General features: G+C 36.5%; 2 protein-coding genes across 3 annotated transcripts in view; both read left to right on the forward strand.

The window, feature by feature from the left end:
- The window catches only part of LOC117567360 (protein embryonic gonad), a 29,183-nt gene extending 11,724 nt beyond the window's left edge, over positions 1-17,459 (forward strand). The window contains exons 1-3 of one of the 2 annotated variants that reach the window (XM_034247298.2): positions 9,148-9,521; positions 13,932-14,009; positions 15,890-17,459. In XM_034247298.2, the coding sequence (XP_034103189.1) occupies positions 13,932-14,009; positions 15,890-16,954 (1,143 nt within the window). In that variant the 5' untranslated portion in view covers positions 9,148-9,521 and the 3' untranslated portion in view covers positions 16,955-17,459. Of the gene's footprint in view, positions 1-9,147; positions 9,522-13,931; positions 14,010-15,889 lie in introns of those variants that run through there. The other variant, XM_052004013.1, reaches the window with a different exon arrangement.
- A 3,225-nt stretch (positions 17,460-20,684) lies between these two features.
- Positions 20,685-22,044, forward strand: LOC117567361 (cyclin-H). Its single transcript, XM_034247299.2, has 5 exons — positions 20,685-21,098; positions 21,154-21,355; positions 21,421-21,649; positions 21,718-21,829; positions 21,891-22,044. The coding sequence occupies exons 1-5, from the start codon at positions 20,782-20,784 to the stop codon at positions 22,006-22,008; spliced, it is 978 nt and encodes a 325-aa protein (XP_034103190.1). The 5' UTR covers positions 20,685-20,781; the 3' UTR covers positions 22,009-22,044.

The raw sequence follows: 22,044 nt of genomic DNA on the forward strand, positions 1-22,044 counted from the left end.
TGCTGGCTTGCTAGCTGGCTTCCTCGTGGACGTCGTCGTCTGTTCCAGCCAAGAAGTGTGGGAAAATTTTCGGAATTTCTTTTAGGCCCCTCGCTGCAGACAGGTTTTTGTCTCGGTTTTGTTTTTTGGGGCTGCAGCTGTAAGCGAGTGGGGCGTGGTGGGGCAAATCTTTCGCTCGCTCTTTCTTCATGCTGTTTCGGGCTAGGCATGCCAACTAGCGAAATTCTTTTTGATAATTTAATTTAAGAAATATTGTGTATAGCCTTGCCAAGAGTTGTCCAGACGCCGCGCCATCCAGCGACCCCTTGACCGCCTCAAACCCCTTTCCACCTCTACACTCTCTCTCTCTCTCCTCTCTGTGCTCAGTGTGCCGAATTTAGCTTATCCATCAGAGTGCAGTTGCCTAGCAACAGCAGAGAAAGTTGCTTGCAGTTATGTTTTAGAATCAAAAATCAATTGTTGAAACTCGTATTGCTTTGTAAATTAATTTTGTAACAATAAAAGTGTTGCCAACCAAATAGATTTAATCAATATATAGCTAAATTTTAAATATTATATATGATAAATAATCAAATTAGACAGTTGACTTAAAAGAAATATTGAGAGAAATCCATATTGATCTTTGTCAACAATAAATTTAAATAAATGCATAATTATGTAAAAAAAAAACTTATATACAAATTTTTAAATTGGTTTGTTAGATTGTTGACTTTAATAAGCTCTGAGGTAATCCTGCTTAAATTTATTTAAGAGCACTAAAAATGCAATCACTACTGAGCTAAGGAAAATCCCCACTTATCTTATTGAAATGCATTTCTTTGTAAATTAGTTTGCTGTTATAGCCTTGATATGAAATATAGTACTATAAAATGAAATGAATAAATTAAAATTAAGTTCAAAATTAATTGTTAAAGAAACTATTAGAAAAACCATTATTAAATGTATTTAAAAAATGCAATCACTACTTTACATTTGAAGTGAAAAAAATCCTTAATAAAATAAATATATTTTTTTTAAACGAATTTCAGCTCAACCCTCTTAAATACCTTATCCAGATCTCGCTCCTCTCAACTTTTTAGTTTTAGTTATAATTTCCAAAATATTTTTATAGAAAATGTTATTTTTCTTGCTCTAATACAGCTAGATTACAAGGTTCAAGTCCATAAAGCATCAACATTTTTAATACTCTTGCTTTCGACGGGTGCCGCTATAAGTCGAGGTCTTTTCAATGTCTGGGAGAACAATTGACTGCAAGTCTTATAACCAGTCCAGTTGGACGCAGACTCCCAAGTGGCCCCAAAGCGTTTTTTGTTTACCGCTGGACAAATTGCTTTGCTTTTGGCATCTGCGCCTCAGGTCCCCATATGCCATATATGGTGCTACGTAGACACTTTGCGTGTCTCTAGTGCAGTGTGTATGTGTGTGTGAGTTGCCATGTGTGTGTGTGTGTCTCCACTAAACAAATTGTTAAATTTATTGCCGCTCGTAAAGAATGGTCGCAGTTGCAGTCGCCGTCTAAGTCGTCGACACCGAAGAGCGGGCCAAAATAAACACAGCACCAATAAAACAGGAAATTCCTATTGTAATATACTCCAAACCCTATTGTAATATACTTCCAAACCCGAACCCAAAACCTCAACCGGAACCCCAGACCTCCAACCAGAAGAGAGTCTAGCAGAGAGACTTGGAAACTACAGACTGTGCAGGCTTTTGCCATATTTGATTTGATTTTGATATGTTTGGCATTTGGCATTTAATTAATTAGAGAGAGAACGTGAACTTATACTAAGCGACAGCTTTGATTTCATTGGCGCCGTTGTCAATCACTCAATCAATCGATCAATCACCAGAGCATTCCCATTCCAAGAGAGTAGCATGTGGAGTGAAAAATTGCGACAGTGAGAGCATTTCGAATATGCACACGCCAGAATGTCGAATGTCGCATTGTGAAACTCATCAGATGACTATGAGGATGCACACAACTATGGAGAATATATCAAAGTATTTATCAGATGTGACTTTCCAATGAGAGAGTGCAATACAATTTCATGCCATGATTTAACGTTTAACGTTTGTTTTCCTGACACATTTCCCAATATAGCAAAACAATTTGAAAATGTAACGAATTTCAGCGCAACCCTCATAAATACCTTTATCCAGATCTCGCTCCTCCAGCTCCAACTGAAACTGAAGATGTTCGGATGCTCTGCCTGGCATGCCTTCAATTACCAAGTAGCGAACGTTCTTTTCCCCCTAGCAAATTAGGAAGCTAGGCTAATGAAGAATTTACATTGTTTGCCAAAACGAATTATTATTAAGCGGGCAGAGGCAAAGTCAGGCACCAAAGTGCATCTCGATGTGGTTCTGGATGTGAATGCTGTGCAGTGCTATGTTGTGCGCGCACAGATCTGCGGTCAAACAAAACAACGACCAATTATATCGCCGAGCTTTGATCTTGCCCCAAAGCACCCGACTAGTCGCGGGGACTGAGACAGAAACTGGCACTAGCCCAGTTGGTCTGCACTATTAAGCATACCAAAAGAAAGTTGCAAATACAAAGAGAGTAAGAGCGTGGCGGGAGGGAAATGAAAATGTGATGCAATTGTCTTTGGCATTTCGGTTGCACTTTGTTCTAAAGCCGCTGCAGAAGCTGGGGCGAGGCAATTCAAACCAATTCTCACTGTGGCATATGCAATTCTTTGAACCCCCGAATAATGCCCGAACTTTGGCAATTTGTAAAGTCGCTTACGCATTGCACATAAATCAAATGAAGCGTGTGCTATGCCAAAAGTTGAGGGCAGCCCCAAAACATAAGCTTCCAACAACAGCCCCCAAATTCAATTAATGTCAGTCGTAAAAAGAGAAAAAAATAATCGCACTCGTACTACCCGAGATTTATAGGGTAAACCAATTTTTTTGTTTTGGGGCGCAACGAAATGAAATCCACTTAAAGCCAAGCCCTAAAATCTTTCCACATGCGTCGCGAGCTGTACGCGCTACTTACACCCAGTGCCAAGCTGAAGCTGAAGCTCAAGTTGAAGGCGCTCCAATTTGTCACTCGTTTTATATACGTATTTTTTTTTAATTTTCTGAATTTTTTTTGTAGGCTCTGCACAGCCAAATGCAAAATTTTGTTATATACACTACAATTTCAAAGGGTTTAGTTTAATTTAATAAGCTTTGAATTTGATATAAGAATGTACATAAAAATGTCTAATGTTATAAAAACTGTTTTAAAATTGTATTAACAAAAATGCATAAAATTCTAAATTTGTGCAAAAAGAGAAAAAAGTAACGAAAAACAGAAAAATCAATCTTACCTCTAAATATAGTGCTTATCCAAAGTTATTAGAATATCCTTAGTTCACACTTTAAGATAATTTTAAGTTATATGTAGTATTATATATTTATTATATATTTTACTTAGAAAAAAAGTTGGGAGGAGTCAAGTATTTATTTATGAATACATTAGATAAAATAGATACACAATAAGTATACATAGGAATGATAGAATAAACTTTCAGCTATCGTTTTATTCAATTTTAGATAATAATGTTGAGAAAGTTTAGTCTAGATATTGGATCAAGAAGTGTTCTAGGCATTATGTACACAATCTTGTTTCTTAATAGAATTTAAAAATATATTGAAAACTCAATATATTAAAATTTGATATATCATTTTCTCGATTTAAAAACATGTATTTAAAACCATGTCTGATATTTGTTAAATTTTTTAATTTAAAAAACAAAACAAATTATGTCTTTTAGAGCATTTGTGGTACGCCTTGGCGTAACATGTGCTCGTTAGCTGTGAAGAGGAGCGTCTGGAGCAAAGTGAAGCACGGCCAGAAGAGCAAACCAGATCGCACAATTGTTATTAGGCTCTTTTGAGCAAATGCCGCCACAATCGCCGCGGCTCGTCGCATCGTGTCGCGAGTTGCGAGCTGCGAGGAGCGAAACTGAAGCACGCGCTCTTAACAAATTGGGCTACGAACTTATGCGAGCTGGAGAAATGTGCGCTGCGATGACATCACTGGCCAAATATGTGCCCCAAAAAGGCGCGGCGCAGCGGAGCACACACACACACACAGATTGGATGACGCAGATGCCGACCTATGCCTCGAAGAGAGCCTGGGCATTGTGTTGACACTCGTTCATCATGTGGCAAAGAGGTTGCAAGCGTTGTTGTAGTAGCTGTTGTGTGTCCCATGCCAGGATGCAAACTAGTTTTAGGTAGAGAATAGTAGAACGAATTCAGTTTCCAGATTCCAAGGCAGATTCAATGTCAGAGTCACCATCAGCGTCAGCATCAGTTCTGTTAAGTTATGCAAATTTTCCAGGCTCTTCAGTGTGGTGATTTATGTGCGTCAGGGATTGGGATGTCAGCGCCTGCCTCTGCATAAAACTGCGCCAAATGAAATTAGGAACACTCTACTAAGCTCTTGCATGCAGCACGATGTCCTGGACCATTCATCCCATTCCCATTCCCATCCTTGAGCGTCGACACCTTTATGAAGTGTCAAAGTCAAGAGCCAAGTTCATTAATTTGACATGAGCCGTGCTCTTGAAAACTGGAAATGTTTACATACATAATTGTTGCATAATAAACTCATTAATCAAACAATGAATGAACTAGTCCACAGTCCATTTCAATTCTCTCAAAAAAGGTAACATAACTGAACTTTGCTAATGGTTCAAGATGATATTTTGATTCATTCCCCTCAGTTATTTCCGCCCCAGCCCATCTGCCATCATTTGTTAACATTTGTAGTTTGCTGTCAAAGAAATTAGCCAGCGAAAGTGGTTGGATTTTTAAGTTGGAAAGGGAAGTTAATATATTTAAAATTGAATTCATTTTGTTTTATTGCAATTCAATAATGAGTGCGAGACTTTATTAAACATGTCTATAAACTTTGATGACCTGCTATAAGATATATTAAATTAAATGTTTTCAACGCTTTTTAACAACCATTAAAAAACTATATTTAGATATTACCGCATGCTGCTGAAGCCATCAATATTTGATATCCTGTAGTTCATAAAATCTAAAAAAAATAAATTAAACTTGAATTTCACAACTCTTTAGTTAACTCGTAAACTAAACTTTATGCCATAGTTGTAATTAACAACTTTATAAATAAATTAATTGTGCAATAAAAATTAGAGAGTACAATTACGATTTATTGATTGATCTGCAGCTTTCGATTTCCTGCTGTGACTCAGTTTATTCTGGTAGCAGGTACTACAAAGTGGGACTTTAATCTGGCATAACTACGAGTATAGTGTGTAATTGTAATACTTACTATAGGTGGTCGTCTTCATCGTAAACCGTTTTGTTGCTGTTGTTGTTTTTTGTTGTTTTCACTGTCGCCAGCAACATTGACAGCCAGCAGCAGCGGCAGCAACATCAACAGCAGCTCAGACAGTGGCTAAAATATGTTCCGTATCGCTTACTCTTACTCTAGCTTCTATCGCACTCGCACTCACGCCCACCTCTATGTGTGTGTGAGGCAATGTGTGTGTGTTTGTTTTTGTCTCTATCTTTCTCTAGCCGAAGAGCAATGCAATTGTAAAATTGAATTATTCATGGCGATTGTACGACAATCAATTGAAATTGAAATAAAATGCTGCTGCCAAGTTGCTGCTGATGTTGGTGTTGTAGTTGTTGCTGTTGCTGGTAGTTTTTTGCTACCGCCTTTGACATGTGCGCACAGCTATTTTTTATTTGCTTGTTTCTCATTTTGATTTTGTGCAACGCTTTTGGCTTGGCTTGCGCTCAGTTGAAATTGTGATTTAAAGTATCTGTATCTGGATCGATTTGGCAGCGATCGAATGTCGCAATGTCGCAATGTCGCCATGTGGCCATGTCGCATTCGTCTATCCTCCGAGCGTACCCCTTCTCTACTCTCCCCACTCCTCTGTCTTCTCTCAGGTGCTTGGCTATCCTGCGATGTTGCTGCTGCGCGGTTGCACTTGGCATGCCTTTGGCCGCATGCAGAAGCAGATTTGTCGCCTATTTTGTTGGCCTGCTACTGTTTTTGGCAATCGACAATTTGTATTTGGAAATGTTGCATGTTTAACTCTTTCAACATCCTCATCATCGGTATTCGTTTTGGTCTTTTTATTTGGCCTTGCTGTCATTGTAATTCTCATGCAATGATTTGCTTACCATTTACATACATATTCGAATTCGACGTTTGGGCATCTTTCTATACTTTTATTGATTTTTTATACTATCCATTTATTTATTATGTGACTGAATAGCTAATATGAGTATTTAATTATATCTTCATAACTTTAAGCTATAATAAAAATGTAATCTAGAACATATTTCTTAATTGAAGAATTCAATATATGTATAGTATCTAGAAAACACTTCCTATAATTCTTAAATAAAATTAGATTACTTCAGCTTTAATCTGTTAGAATTAATGAAAAAAGAAAACCAAACGTTCTTGTACAAAATTTATTCACTTTTTACTTCCAAATCCTATTCAAAATTAGATCTTCAGCCAATCTAGATAGTTCAGTGAATTTACAAGCACATACTCAGATATGAGTGTAGTATTTTTACGAGTAGCTCGTAAATAAATCTTACTCTCTGCACAGTGGTACTCAACAATAATTTGAAGTAGATTGCGCTCTAATAAATATGAGCAGGCATCAAAGCTAATGCCCCAACTCATCACCATGAGCACGCGATTGCGAGTCTGCAGTTACGACGGCAGCTTATGAGGTTTAAGGCCGTTCGTCGTCCGAGACTAGCGCGTAAACTTAATTAAAATTAAAACGCTGCCAGATGCAACAGATTTGCCTACCGAGAAGAAATGTCGACGATGATGATGACGATGACTATGACGACTCTGCGAATGCGAATGCGAGAGAAAGAGATTATGACGAGGACAGCGCTGCTGACAGCAACAGCCACAGTCAGAGTCAGAGTCGGAGTTAGAGTTAAAGTCATATTCGTAGTTAGTCAGTGAGGAAAATCTAACAGCATTGTACACGTCCAGTTTCATGGCTAAATGCTGCTCGTGCTGTGATAAATTACACGTCGTTTTAGAGTGTTGCGCTTCCTTGTTACTCCGTCAACTGGTGTTGACATACAACGGCTCCAGCGGGTTGTGGTGCTGCTGAGTCTGGAGCATTAAATGGATCTTCTTCTCGCTCTCACTCTCTCAGCTCGGACTGTTGTCTGCAAGTGGACTGCAAGTGGTGTTATTAAAATGAAATCATCATCATCATGAAGTGACACAAGCGGTCCTACCTACTACTGACATTGCCCTGCCCCTGCGGGGAACCACTCACAACTGATCTCAACTGCCACAGATCTGGCTTATGACAAGCGAATTCAATTAGATAAAGAAAGAACGCGTTAAAACGCGCGCCACGAATAGTTTCTGACTGCCGCTGCGCTTAAGAATGCCACAACTAATCTTCCAAAAAATATCCACATTGTGTTAATCCTTGTGGTGTGTTTTAACAACGTAATCTTTGCATTTTGAGGAGCAGCTAATCTTAAGTAGATTTCCTTCGAATCTACAGTTATAAAGATATCAGCCTGTGAAATGAAAAGTAGTAATAGTAGACTCTACTATCTTTATAACTCTACTAAGTAGAGTATTGTATATTGAAAAATAATAATTCGTAGTCATAAAAACGATGATTATATTACCATCTTTAACCACATTTAACTTAAATAACACCTCAGTATTTTTTGTTGGTCACACGCAAAATATATTCGCTTTAAATCATAGTGTCATAAAACGAAAGACTTAGGCAACAAACTCGTTTATTCACCATTTTGTAAACAAGCTACTAATTTCATTAGAAAATGTTGTTCGCTCTGGCGCTTTTATTTACACAGCTCAACGGGCATTAAGTGCCCACCTCTTTGGCACATTAGTCCAATACGAATACAAATGAATGCACATTTACAATATAAACACTCAGAGACAGACTCTCGCACACACTCACACACACAAACACACAGAGTGGCACAGCGACTGGCACATGCAATCGAGCGATAATAACTGTACTGTGTGTAAAGTCAACAACAACAACAAAGAGAGCAACAGCAAAGCAAATCGTGAAAAAAATCAACAGCCAACCACATCGAGAAATTCAATGAAAACAAACGAACGCTGGCAGATCGTGCCGCTGCCAACAGCCAACCACAATGCAGCATGAAAAGGCAAAGAGCAATCCAAAGAGCACACCAACCACCACTAGCAAAAACAATAACAACAACAACAACGTTGAACACCAAAAGCCGGCTTTTAACAGTTCACAGCACTTAACATTAACAGCGCACAGCAGCAGAAGCGGCAGCAGAAGCAGCAACAGCAGCAGCTGTTTGCAAACAGGAAATCGTGATTGCCCTCTGCATTGCATAGTCCAACGAGTAGCTGAATTTTCTGCTGATGTTCAGCCTAAAAATCAGGGGTTCGCTTTAATTTGTGTAAACAACTACAGTTTATTTATAACCTAAGCAATTTCTTATCTAACTATAACTATAAATAAATAATACTAATAGTTTCTGAATTGTAATTAATCAATATTTAATAGTTTTTAATTAATATCCCCAAATGTAAACCAGAAGTATCATAATCAATTGAAGTAAATTTTATGTATTTAATTAAAGTCTAGAGAAAATGCCTTACTCTGAAGGCATATTACTGAATATATAAATCAAATGATTTATGTATGCCTTACTCTGAAGGCATATTACTGTATGTATATTCACATACAAATCAATTGAATACCAGAAAAGTTTTGATACAAACAGAATAAGTAAAAGATAGATAAATACATATTAAATAATACCGTTAAAATATATTTATTTATTTTCTATACGATAAAAGTTAGAAAATAAAATTTTAAAAAATCATATTGTAAAACATTTATATTTTTAAGAAATAAAAAAAGACTTTCCAATTGCATGCTTCCAAGCCGGAATAAATTCCTGCTGGGATGTTGCAGTGTGTGTCACACCAACACATGCATGCAGGCGCACACACAAACACACATACACACACACAGAGAAGAGAAGACGCGTGCGCGCGCGACTTCAAATGCTGCTGCTGCTGGTGCTGCTGCTGATGATCTTTGAGGCCAGGGCCAGTCAGTCGGTTGGTTGGAGCTCAGAACGATGATGAGGATTTAGTCTCGGATGGGCGCTACGCTGCAAAGCATCGCAAGGCTGCAGAATACCGCTATTTCACAGTGTCTCTCGCGATATAAATATCGCGGTTATCTATCGGTTATGTGTGGCACGTGATTGCTCACGAGTTTCGCGTGAAAAGCCGTCGCTAAATTGGTTCAAATAATAATGCAACAACAACAACAAAACAAGCAATAAAGATCAATTGATTGCATAAAGATCATTCATAAAAATAGTTCAAATAAATTGTGAAAATTATTAAAAGTAAATAAAGTGTGTTTATTGTGTCAAAATAAAAGAAAACTACAAATACAATTTATGTTTTAGTGCAGTTTTCTGCACAATCGAATTGTGAAAGGGTGAGTGCAGATTAAAGTGAATTAATAAAATTAGCTTTAGAGACTAGACAGTTCAATATGAAAGTTTTGCGAAAAAATTATATAAAATTTAAGTTTTAATTAAAAAAAAAAGGAATGTGAAAAATATTTTCGATTAAATAATATTAATATGCAATTTTATTTTCAATTTTATAATTAAATATCTGCAACAACAGCAAAAGTGTTTGCATAAATTGATCATTATTTGCCAGCCTTGACCTTTTAGCTAATTTATGGCTAGTGAGTCGTAGCTGCATTTTAGATTTTTCTTTTAATAAAATGCATCAGCTGGCAATTGACTATAGCATATGCTAATACAACAGCAAATGTAACTGAAATATTAAAGCGTATTGTATCATCACAGAGTAGAAAATAGAAACTTATATCAAATAATCTAGCTACTCGAATAACTGGGGATCAACTACCAGTTCGGTCACATGTCTGGGGGCACTTGCTTGGGCACAGCTTTGTCATGCTCAAAGGATTACCTAAGCGACAACATTCAGGAAGCAGAAATGAAAACAAAAGACGCTCATTGACATGCTCATTAATTATGTTATTGCCTTTTGTGCGATAAGTGTCAAGAAATGATTACAATAGGACGACAAGAGTTGTTGGTAAAACGAAGATGTGGAATATACAAAAAACAAAAAAAAAAGAGTAAAATGTTGAAGATATTCATGCATTTAATTGTCTGACTGCTGCTGGCAATCAAGTACAAAAAGGGCTAAGCATTGAGATGGGAGACGATCGAGTCAGGAAGCGAACAATTCAAACTAGAGCGTGTGACTCTGTTGAATGGATTTGCATATTGCAATGTCTTTTGGCAAAAGGCTAATAATAAAGCATATTACGGGCAATTGTTTATTGTCGTCGTCCATTCGGGGTTGTGCTGTGTGTCACCGATCTCGATCTTTTAGTTTGTTCAGTTTTGTGTGTCTGTCTGTGTCTGTTGCTGTTGCTGTTTCTGTTTCTGCTCCTGTTTGGACTTGGACTTGTTCTATTTTGTAGCTGCTTCAAAATATTTTCAACAATCGTGGTTTGCTTGTTTGAACACCTTTTCTTAATGGCTCTCCCTCTTCAGGTCTGTCAGCAATAGCTTTTATCTGATTTGTACGAGTATTGTACATGATTTTGTTTGCTTTTAAGGACACATTTTTTTTATTATTGTTGTTTACTCTACTATGCCACACTCATGGACTGCAAGTCCTTCGACTGTTGCCTCTGTCAACAGCTACTTGATGAGCTTGTTCAAAACTTTAGCTACATAAATACAACTGATCTTGTTCTCATTGTTACCAAATGAACGAGTCTTTACCTCTGATCGCAAATGCAAACATCAAATAGAAAAACTTGAATTTAAATGTAACTACAGCCACTCGAAACATCGACAATGATCGGCTTAAGATCAATATCTTGTGGCTAGCAAAGTCTCTAATCAAAACCAGAATACTCAACTCTAAACGATTCTATTTAGTGCATTCCTCATTTAATTCAATTAAATAAAAGAAATAGGAAATATAGAAAAATGAAATATATAAATAAACTGAACTAAAAATTTATTGCTTCACTTCGAAAGTAAAAAAGAAGAATATAAAATGTTTAATAAAAATTAAATTATTTAATACATTTTTTGATAACAATTCAAATGCATTTATTCTTTAATTCTTTATGTGAGTTGTGTACAGCTATTTTCTGAATTTAATTATTTGAAATCCTGCCAAATTCTACTAAATTAAATTACGTTATAAATAAACTCAAATATTTGATGTCTTAGTATACAAAGAAATATATAATTAAGTGAAAATAATTGAGATATGAGAATGCTATAAAATAAGTAGAACACTTTTCAGTTGATCAATCCGGATTTCCATTGCAGCTATGCAGCTCAGCTCACTGAGAAAATAGCCTGCAAATGTGCTTTGACCCAATAAAGTAACGAAAAGGGGGTAAATGGCGAGCATTAAACATAAGCACTTCACGTCTTTGGCAGTTGTCTCTGGGCATTGCATTGCATTTGCGAGTTTAGGTTCGTTATTGTGTGTCCATATCTTTGACACTGACTTTGCCGCTTTTTGCTGGGCAGGAGGGCGAATCGCTTTGGCAGCTTTTGCTTTTGCTTTTGCATTGGCTTTTGCGGTGCGGTGCGGTGCGGTGCGACACAACTGTTGTTGTTTGTGCGGCAGCCAGAGCAACGCTCAGCAGGTGGTGGCCCCGGCGTGATGCTGCTCCTGTGATAATGGCGAACACGCCAGACCGCCACTTTGCATATAAACGCGCGCTAATGGACACCAAAGGTGACAGCGAGCGCTGCTAAATTGGCAAACATTAAATTTGCACCTTCACAGCGGCAGCGGCCGCAGAAAAAAAAAACCGTGACAATTTTAGGCACAGCGGTGCGCTTTTCCAGAAAAGAAGCAGCAGTGCAGATAAAAATGAAAAAAGAAACATATAAAAAACTGTATTTGCAATGGCGAAAAGTCGACAAAGTGCCAGAAGAAAAGCCTGAGAAGACGACCCAAAATTCCCCCAAGTGCTAAGTGCCATCGATAATCTTGATTGTCGCCGATTGCGCTTCGTATAGCCGATAAAACCTAGTTGTTTGTGTTAGCAAAGTCTACTATTGATCATCCTTGACACAATACTTACACATCGATGTTTACTTTAACAATTCAACAATAGAAAACAAAAGTTTTTATCAATATATATATATCAATCAAAATCTGAAAATATACCATTTATTTAGAATAGTTATGACGAAAAAATTAATAGTCATCACATAAATTTTGTTGATATTATTTAAAAATAAATAAATAAATTTTTCAATTTTGAATTTTTAATACGGAATTCTAAAAGATAGAATATAAATGTAAATATATATGTTGTCATATAAATGTTTTTAAAAATATATTTTTCAATTTCTTAATTTCATATTTTATCAAAAATTCTTATATTTTCATATATGATTAAATATTGCCTAATTTGAATAATATTTAAGCTATTGTCATTGTTGAAATTTAAGCTTTTTCATTAATTCATAGCTTTAATTTAATTATTTACAGTCAATAAATAAAAGTTACTTTATTGCCCATATGAGAAGGTTATCAAATATTCTTCAAGCAGCTTTGCATTGCACATTTTGGCCGTTGTCGTTTGGCAATTTCATGCCCCTCTTCGACAACACCATAGAGAATTCTGTGTGATCTTCCCAAACATTTTCACGCTGATCAAATATTTGACGCAAAATGTTTGTAATTTTTTCTCCAGTTTCTTTTTGTTCTGTTTGACCTTAGCTTTATGATCATCAGGCGCAGCAAAACAAGTCACTACGTACATTAGATGTGTGAACACGACCCATCCACATGTAGAGAGCGTTTCGCCGGCAAGGGAAACGGCAACGGGTGGCGGCGGTAGATGGGGAGAAGATGCGGAAGAAGAAGCGACAGTGGCCAAGGAATCGAGTCTTGGATATGGTGCCAGCCCAAACCGGTCGCTTGCATACCTCAATTTCTAACCACGACCTGTGGCGAAAAATCACAAAAAGCACAAAAAAAAAACTAAAGAGAAACGCAGTGGGTCATCGGTTATGCTTCTTCTTCTTCTCATTATTGTTGTTGTGGTTGTTGTTGTTGCTATTCTGGCTGTTATTATTGTTGTTAAGCAGTTTCACTGTTTTCTGGGTATGTGACCGACCACAGCAACATCAACAGCAACAACAACAAGGACAATCGTGAAAGATTTAACTTTGCTTGTCTTTAGGCCAAAACGTTTAATGAAATTACATTAATTTTATTATGCTATTTATTAGGGGTTTTTTTTTTGTTATTTAAAAATTTTATGATTACTTGAAATAAATTCTGAAAAAAAATAGAAAAGAAATGTAATAAATAATAAATACTAATCAAGTAAGAAAGTTATAGTCGAGTATACTAAACTGTAAGATACCGATTTTAAATTAAACCAAAACAGTGCGGTTTTATTCCTAAAATATACCTAAGCATTATACTTCAAAAATACTAATCTATGCACAAAGTCTATATTTGGTAGTACTACATAGTACTATAATATATAATAAAGTACAAAATATACTACATTGTGATCCAAAGCAATTAAGCAACTAACTAAAATGATGACATCAAAATGATGGCAAGTAAAAGAGGTTTCTATAAAGATTATTGAAATAATCTGAGCAAACTGATAATTAACTCAATCAATCTGAAAAAGATATCTATAATGATTATTAAAAATAATTTGAATAACAACATACCCAATGTAATAATATTTTCGTATTTATTTGTATAGATTGTATAGATAACAATAAGTTATTTTAATAATACATAATATTGGAGATTTATTAGCAAATACCTAAAGTAATTTACGTCTTTATTTCAGATGAACCAGCTGTGCAAAGTATGCGGCGAACCGGCGGCTGGTTTTCATTTTGGAGCATTTACTTGTGAAGGTTGCAAGGTAAAAAAAAATCAAAAAGATTTTCAAATTATGCTATTTATTAAGGCTTTCAGATATTAAAAATGATTGCTCAAAATAATTTCAGCCAAAAATAGAAAACAAATGTAATAAATATAAAGAAAAGTGAAAAACAGAATATTTAAGTTCATTTTTATGACGAGTTAAATTTATTTAATTGCCAATTCTCTACACATAAAAAAAATATTTGCCAGAAAACTTACTGTAATAGACACGAATTTTAGTGAGTACTACTTTCCTTCGATATACGTATGTATTTCCCACAAAATGTGCAAAAATAAACTTAATTTTGGCTTTTACTTTTCAAGCATAAAAGGAAAAAAAAGCAATGTAAAGAGTGAAAAATGTTATTGCTATAATTAAAATTCAATTCGGTAGATTAATCGATTTTTAATTGACTTTAAGTAGATACTTACGACTCCGTAGAGTCGGAGTCGCGAGCACACAATGGGATACCCCATTCGAATGGCATGGGAAAAAGATTTCTGCGAATTTAGAGCAGCAAACACGGCGATACTATATAGAGCTAGAGCTAGAGCTACAGCGAGATCAAGGCAACTAACATACAATTGTAAACTGCAGTCAATCAAATAAAAATTACATGCATATTAGATGAGTCAGCGCAATTGTAAACTCATTGCTGAACATGAACTTCATCAGCAGCGCGGCAAATGCCAAGACAATCAGAGTTCGAGCATGAGTTGGCCAAAAACCAAAAAAAAAAAATATATATATAAAAAAGAGCACACAAAAAACATAAACAAAACACAAAGATACAAAAGTGTATTCAGATACAATAAATAGTGCATGGAACTCCCCTTCGTCTGCGAGTTGGCAATTTATTAACGCGCATTTGGTAATTGAAGCATTCAGATTGTTGAAATTATGCCACTTGCTGAATGCTAATCGCAGGTGCCAAAAAGAGCAAAGGTAAAACAGAAAAAGCGAGATATGAGAAATCTCTTGGTTTCTAAGGTAAATAAATAGGAAAGCATAAAATATTTTAGACAAATAAAATGTGATAATACAATTTATTTTATTTATATATTGTGGAAAACTTTCACAAATCAATTGTAATATTTATTTATGATAATTGTATCTAAAAATAGTATAATAATAGAGTAGGGAAAAAAAGTTTTCTCTAATTTAATAGCATAAATGATAAAAAAAAAGTAATACAATTACAAAATTATTAAGATTAAGATTGTATAAAAAGAAAGATATAGGCAGAAAATTTAAGTTTTGACTGCGATATGTAAGTAAAAAAATAAATATATTCAAATGTAAATTTTGATTAAATTTTAATAAGTAAACATATACAAAATAAAGAAATATAAATCACTTAAATATTTATTATGATTCTGGTTGAATAAAAAGAAAATTCGAATGTCAATTTTAAACAATTTTAACGAAGAAATATATATCACCTGATAATTATAATTAAAACAACTATAAAAATATAGATAGAAAGTAGAAGTTTTCTTAAATAAAATATCGTTTATTCATATAAATATAATAAATAAATTCAAATGTAAATTTCAAGCAATTTTAAGAGCAAATAAACTTAGCAAATATAAATCACTAAGTAATATCATCTTTTACAATTTGTCAACCATTAAAAATAAAATTAAAATATATTAACTTGGTGAATTGAAATATTTGCAAAAATAATAAGAATTATTGATATATTTTGGTATAAATTTATTCATAACAAAATTTTGATAATTTTCACTATTTTTCAAGTCGAAGAAGGCCCCAGTACTCTATTTTCTATTAAATGTACTATTAAACGATAGATTTAATATAATAAATAAATCAAGTAATTTTCACTAATCGTTTGTTGAACCTCTTTTTCATTGCAGTCGTTTTTTGGACGCACTTACAACAACATTGCGGCAATTGCCGGTTGCAAGCACAACGGCGACTGCGTGATCAACAAAAAGAATCGCACGGCGTGCAAAGCCTGCCGACTGCGCAAGTGTCTCCTGGTGGGCATGTCCAAGAGCGGATCGCGCTATGGCCGACGCTCCAACTGGTTCAAGATCCACTGTCTGCTGCAGGAGCAGCAAGGCGGCTCAGCGAGCGCGGGCAATGGCAACGGCAGCGTTGGCAATGCGAATCTGGATCAATTGGCGCGACTGCAGCAGGCGAGCAATCAGGCGCGTCAAACGTATCAGGACAAAACGAATCCCTGCATCAAATCGGCCACAGCAGCGACGCCGCCCAGCAGCATGACGCTGCAATCGGCGGCGTCAGCGGCAACGGCAGCCGCCTCAGCCGGTGCCTCGTCGCCCAGTCTGCCTGGCTTTCTGCAGGCAGCAAAATATCTGAATGAGCAACAGCAACAACAGCAGCAGCAACGTCAGCTGAAGCTCGAGTCCCGCCTCAGCAATACGCCCAGCGATTCGGGCGCCTCCTCGGCCGGCGATCCCACGGATGATGGCACCAGCGTGTTGAGTGCCACGACAAGCAGCATACGCAAAGCGCTGCGACCAAGCAGCTCCACATATGCGGGCAGCTCCGAGGCTGATTTGATGGAGCAACAGCAGCGGCGACACAAAGAGCTGCTCGACATCTTTCGCAGTCACTCGGAGCCGTTGTACAGCTCGTTCACGCCATTCACATTACCACCCACGCTGGTGGGCAGCAACATGCCACCGTTGCCCATCTTCAAGGAACAATTCAAATCGGAGCTGTTGTTTCCCTTCCCCGCCGCAAGTCCAGCGGAGGAGGAGGAGCAACCCATTGATTTATCGCTGCGATCGCGCTCGGATGTGGTTAGTCCGGTGGCCAATAGTTCCAATAGTAGTCCGCTCAGCGAGTCAGCCAACCTGCCATCCGTTTCGTCCTCCTCCACGACAACATTTGTACGCAAGTCGACGCCGCTTGATCTGACGCTAGTGCGTTCCCAAACGCTGACAGGATGAGGATCACAGCTAGCTAGCCTGGAATTCATTAGAGAGTGCCATGGGTCACACACTCACACACACACACACACATATATAGTTGGGGTCGTTTGTAGCACAGTCACTCTGTAATCGCCTCCGTACTACCGTAAAAAAAATATTATATTTAATATTGGTGCCAGTGAAAGTATGTACAAATAATTTGTTTTTAGCTCAATTCAAACGCATTGAAACGCACTTCAAATCAAGCATAATTAATGCAATAATTGTGTTTAGCCAAATTTTCAATTGACTGTCATTTGCATTGTGTTTTTGATTATTACATATTATTATTTTACGTAATTTATTTAAGCCCGTATTTATAGCAATTAATTTAATTCGTCATCTTAGTAGTATGTGTTGTTTTCGCCAATTGAACTTTCTGTTTGTTTTTTACTTTTAAATAATTTATTCAGTAGACACTTAAGCAATGAAAACACAATTGTAAGCGACAGCAAAGAAATGATACAAATAAAAGAAAAGAAAACTCAAATCGCAATTTAAACAGATTTTTTCTTTTTTGTTTTTCATTCCTAGACATGATTGAGTTGCGATGATTTGTTATTAAAAAATTCATATTATGTACTATGAAAGTAAGCGCACAGCAAAATGAATTGACACATGAGTGGACTTTACATGACCATTTACAGCAAATTGTTCAATATATTTGCGATTCAACTGTCACATGCTCTGGGCTTACACGATCAAAGGCTCCTTGGAAGACGACCAAAGGCAAGAGCGCTTACGTAAGCTGCGTTGACGCATTTCCAAATGTCAGCTATCAGTTTATTGACTATATATAAATGTAATTATGACAATGCTGGACAGATGACAACTGATTCCGACATCAGCGAAGGTACAAAACAAATGACTTAAGCAACGAACTGATGGGTAAAACAACAAACGATAATAGCAAAGAAAAGTCGACTGAAAGAAATTTTATTAATCTATACAGTAAACTGCCACTTTAAATATTATTAGCAATAAATTTACGAGCCAACCCAATCAGCAAATCAAAGGAAACGAACTTAAAAACCTATACACCAATAGGAAAGAGTAATCAAAGGTAAACTGCAACAATTTAATTACATTTTATTACACTTATAAAACCATTTAAACAAAAATAATATAGATTAATTTTAAATAGTATAAAACAAATCTCTTAACTCTAGAGTGTTATTTTTTATTATGTCTTCAAGCTTAAATTGCAAACAATTCAACCCCAACATCCTTTTTCACTTTTATGCGCGCAAAACAAATGACTTAGGCAACGAACTGAAAGTGAAATTAGCCAAACCAATGAATGCTTAAAGTGAGTTTTATAAGTAGATGTACATAACTCCCATTGGTTTAGCGTCAAGTGACAAGACAACTATACATATATATGTATATATTGGTTGCATTGAATGTATGTATGTGTGTGTGTGTGTACGAACACGCCCCCAGAGAGTAGCGACAAAGTGAGATGCCAAAAGCCAAACATAATCCACGACACTCGCACAATTAGCAGCCAGCCAAACAGAAGCAGCAACAGCCACAGCAACAGCAATTGCAACAATCTTTTAAACAAACAAATAAATAAATAAATACAAACAAGACTGTGTGTTGTCTGTCTGTCTCTCAGACAGGCAACGAGCGTCTGGCAAATGCCTTTAAAATGCATTTATGCACCAAAGCGAACCGAATGTGATCAGGCCAACAAGTGTGTATGCAAGTGAGTGTTCCTCAGTGTGTGGATGTGTGTGTGTGAGTGTTGTGTTTGTAGATTGCTTGTTGGAGATATTTTTGCAATGATTTTATTGATGTCGCTGATTGTGATCAACCACAAAGCGAGAGCAGAGCATGCGAATAATGCAATTGTTTAGGGTACACGATAAGTAACAACTAGAATCGCCTCGTATTTAATACAAATACCCTGTAATATTATGGAAGAAAGGTAGTGCGATAATAACCCAGTGCTACAACTTCTGCTTGTAAAATATTAATGATGAAAATCAATTTGAATTATATCTTTTTTTATTAAGCACTCAATTTGTACATATTTGCAAAATTCGAAACAAAAATTTAAATTAAAAAGTTCCCGTCCATTTAGACAAAAATATTATGTTATATTATGATTAATGTATATAAAGAAAAAAAACATTAGAAAATATAGTATTAAGAAATAAAAGTATAACTAAAAATTTATTGTTATTTTTCGATTTTCTTGCTCAAGGGTAAATTCTACAGAACTTCAGTTTTGTTAGATGTTTTATATTCAGTATTAAAGCAACGATTACTTAATTTATAAACATCAAGTAGGTCACATTTTTCAAAATTTGTGTACGTGGAATTTTGTGGTCTTTGTCTCTATATGGTATTTGCCTCGTCGAGTAGTCCAGTTTTATAGCCAATAAACAGTGCTCTTCATCGCCGCCCATAAGCCACCCCACATTTCTTTCGGTTTGCCCGTCATCTTTTTGAGGCCAATTCCCGCTTAAACATTCGTCTGAATCTGAGCTGGAGTCTGAGTCCGAGTCTGAGTCAAGTCAGTGCGCGTGCGCCGCAGACAAGCCAAGATGGATTGCCGTCACTGAGTCTTGACTGACTGACCGTCAGACGCTGCCAGATGCCAGTTGCCCGTTTCTAGTTTCAGAGCTGCAAGAAGCCAAAGTTAGGTCGTCAGCTTCAACTTGGGGGCTCAAACTTGGAGTCGGGCGTGCTTAAAATTCAATTGAATATTGAATTATTGCATTGAATTTCATTGTTTGTAAATGCTCGCCAGCTTTTATTGTAAACTGAATTCTTTTTCAACCAGCGATTTATTTATTTATTTCGGTTTTATTGTAAGCCCAAACTTCAGTTCAGTCGTAAATCGTCACAAAATCTATTTTGTATTGTATTACATAAGTAGATCCCAATATTTGGGTGGTCTACATAATGAAATACTATAACAAAAGTATGTAGTACACATTTTGGTCAAATTTGATCAACAAAGGCATTTATTTCGAGATACTAAAAACGAACTTGGACTCAATCTTAAGCAGCAGCTGTTAATATAATATTGGCGCTTGCTCACAAACTGAACTCTGAATCGCGACAGTGAAATCACAAAAAGATCGCCAACAAATCGCTTGTTGTAACAAGAGTTCAGAGTTGTCAATAAAAATTAATTGCAATTTTATTGCCAACGAACACAGCTCCTGCATACAAAGTAGCATACTCAGTCCATTAGGGTATTAGCACTGTTCAATGCGATTGGTGACATAGCTGAAAAGCCTTCGAAAAATATTTGGCTTTGTCAGGCCAAACATGTTTTGTGTCTGTAAGAGTCTCCAAAATTCAGTGTCAACTTTAAAATTTGGACCTGCTTACACTTAAGAGAGAACAAACAATCAAAATGACCCAATTTCATGCCAAATCAACATCAAAACAAAAGCAACGACTAAAATTAATTCAATTTCGACGACTGGACCTGACTCCTCCCTCATCTCCTTCACCATGCTTTCTTTTGTTCCTGTTGCTGCGTACGTTCAAAATGCACAACACGTGCGTGTTATCCAAACAGCTGGACAAATGAAACTATCGAATTTATTACATTTAAAACAGGCGCCTAAAAGTATGCAGGAGAACGAAAACGATAATATTGAAGACGAGTTTGTCCACTGAGAATGGCAAACCATTTTGCTTAAATATCGATACTGAGAAAGTGGCATATTTCAAAGTTCAAGTTACGGTCACACTGTCGGCGACAGCACAGTTTACAAATTGTGGACAAAGCCGTCTAGTTTTGTTTTGATTGTTGTTAAAAATTTACAAACTATGCCATAATGTATCCACTTAGTTCACAAAGACGTTCCTGGACATTTGCCAATGAAGAACAGCTGCGCGTATTTCGCGTCGAACAAAACACCAAGTACATAGAGGAGCACGAAGCTGAGGCTCCATCAACTGGCAATCTAAACGATTTCTTTCTGACGCCGGAAGAAGAACGCCTGTTGCTGAAGCAATATGAAATTTACTTGGTGGACTTTTGTCGACGTTTCGAACCCCCAATGCCAAAATGTGTGATTGGCACAGCGTTCCATTATTTCAAACGCTTCTACCTCAATAATACACCAATGGACTATCATCCCAAGGAGATATTGTAAGCACGTATATGAATTATGTTATGGAATTCATGTAAGCATTTTATGTTTTAGAGCCACATGTGTTTTTGTTGCCTGCAAAGTGGAGGAATTCAATGTGTCCATCAATCAGTTTGTCAACAACATTAAAGGCGATCGCAACAAGGCCACGGACATTGTGCTCTCCAATGAATTACTCTTAATTGGACAATTAAACTATTATCTCACTGTGCACAATCCATTTCGACCTATCGAAGGCTTTCTTATTGATATAAAGGTGTGTAGATACAAATGATATACCTTAATTAATAGGCAAATTAACTATAATTGTTTGTATTTCAGACACGTAGCAAAATGATAAATCCAGATCGCTTGCGTCCACATATTGATAGCTTCATTGACTCCATATTCTTCACAGACGCCTGCATGCTGCACACTCCTTCGCAGATTGGTCTTGCTTCCATTCTGCATGCTGCCAGCAAGGAACAGGAAAATCTGGACAGTTATGTGACCGATTTACTCTTTGTCTCTGCGCCAGAGAGACTCCGAGGTCTCATTGAAGCTGTGCGCAGTAAGAAACTGATTGCTTAATCAATTTTTAAAGTATATTATCACATTTTGTTTGTTTTATTAAACTAGAAATTCGTATGCTGGTCAAGAATTATGAACCACCGGATCGGGAGGCAGTCAAAGCAATTGAAAAGAAGTTGGACAAGTGCCGCAATCAAAACAATAATCCCGATAGTGAACTGTTAGTCGTATCAACTCTGCATATGTCAACAGGTTGTTTAATGCTGTTTCATGTTATTTAGGTACAAGGAACGATTGCGTCGCCTATACACCGATGAGGATGACATGCCGGCTGAAGATGCTTCATTTCACATTGCCAATGTCAGCTCAGATACTTCAGCTATGAATATAAGTCAGTGAAATGCCGATTGATACAAAAATAAAGAAATATATGAA

The sequence above is a fragment of the Drosophila albomicans genome, chromosome 3 (genome assembly GCF_009650485.2).
Source record: "Drosophila albomicans strain 15112-1751.03 chromosome 3, ASM965048v2, whole genome shotgun sequence".
In the NCBI taxonomy this organism is placed as follows: Eukaryota; Metazoa; Arthropoda; class Insecta; order Diptera; family Drosophilidae; genus Drosophila; species Drosophila albomicans.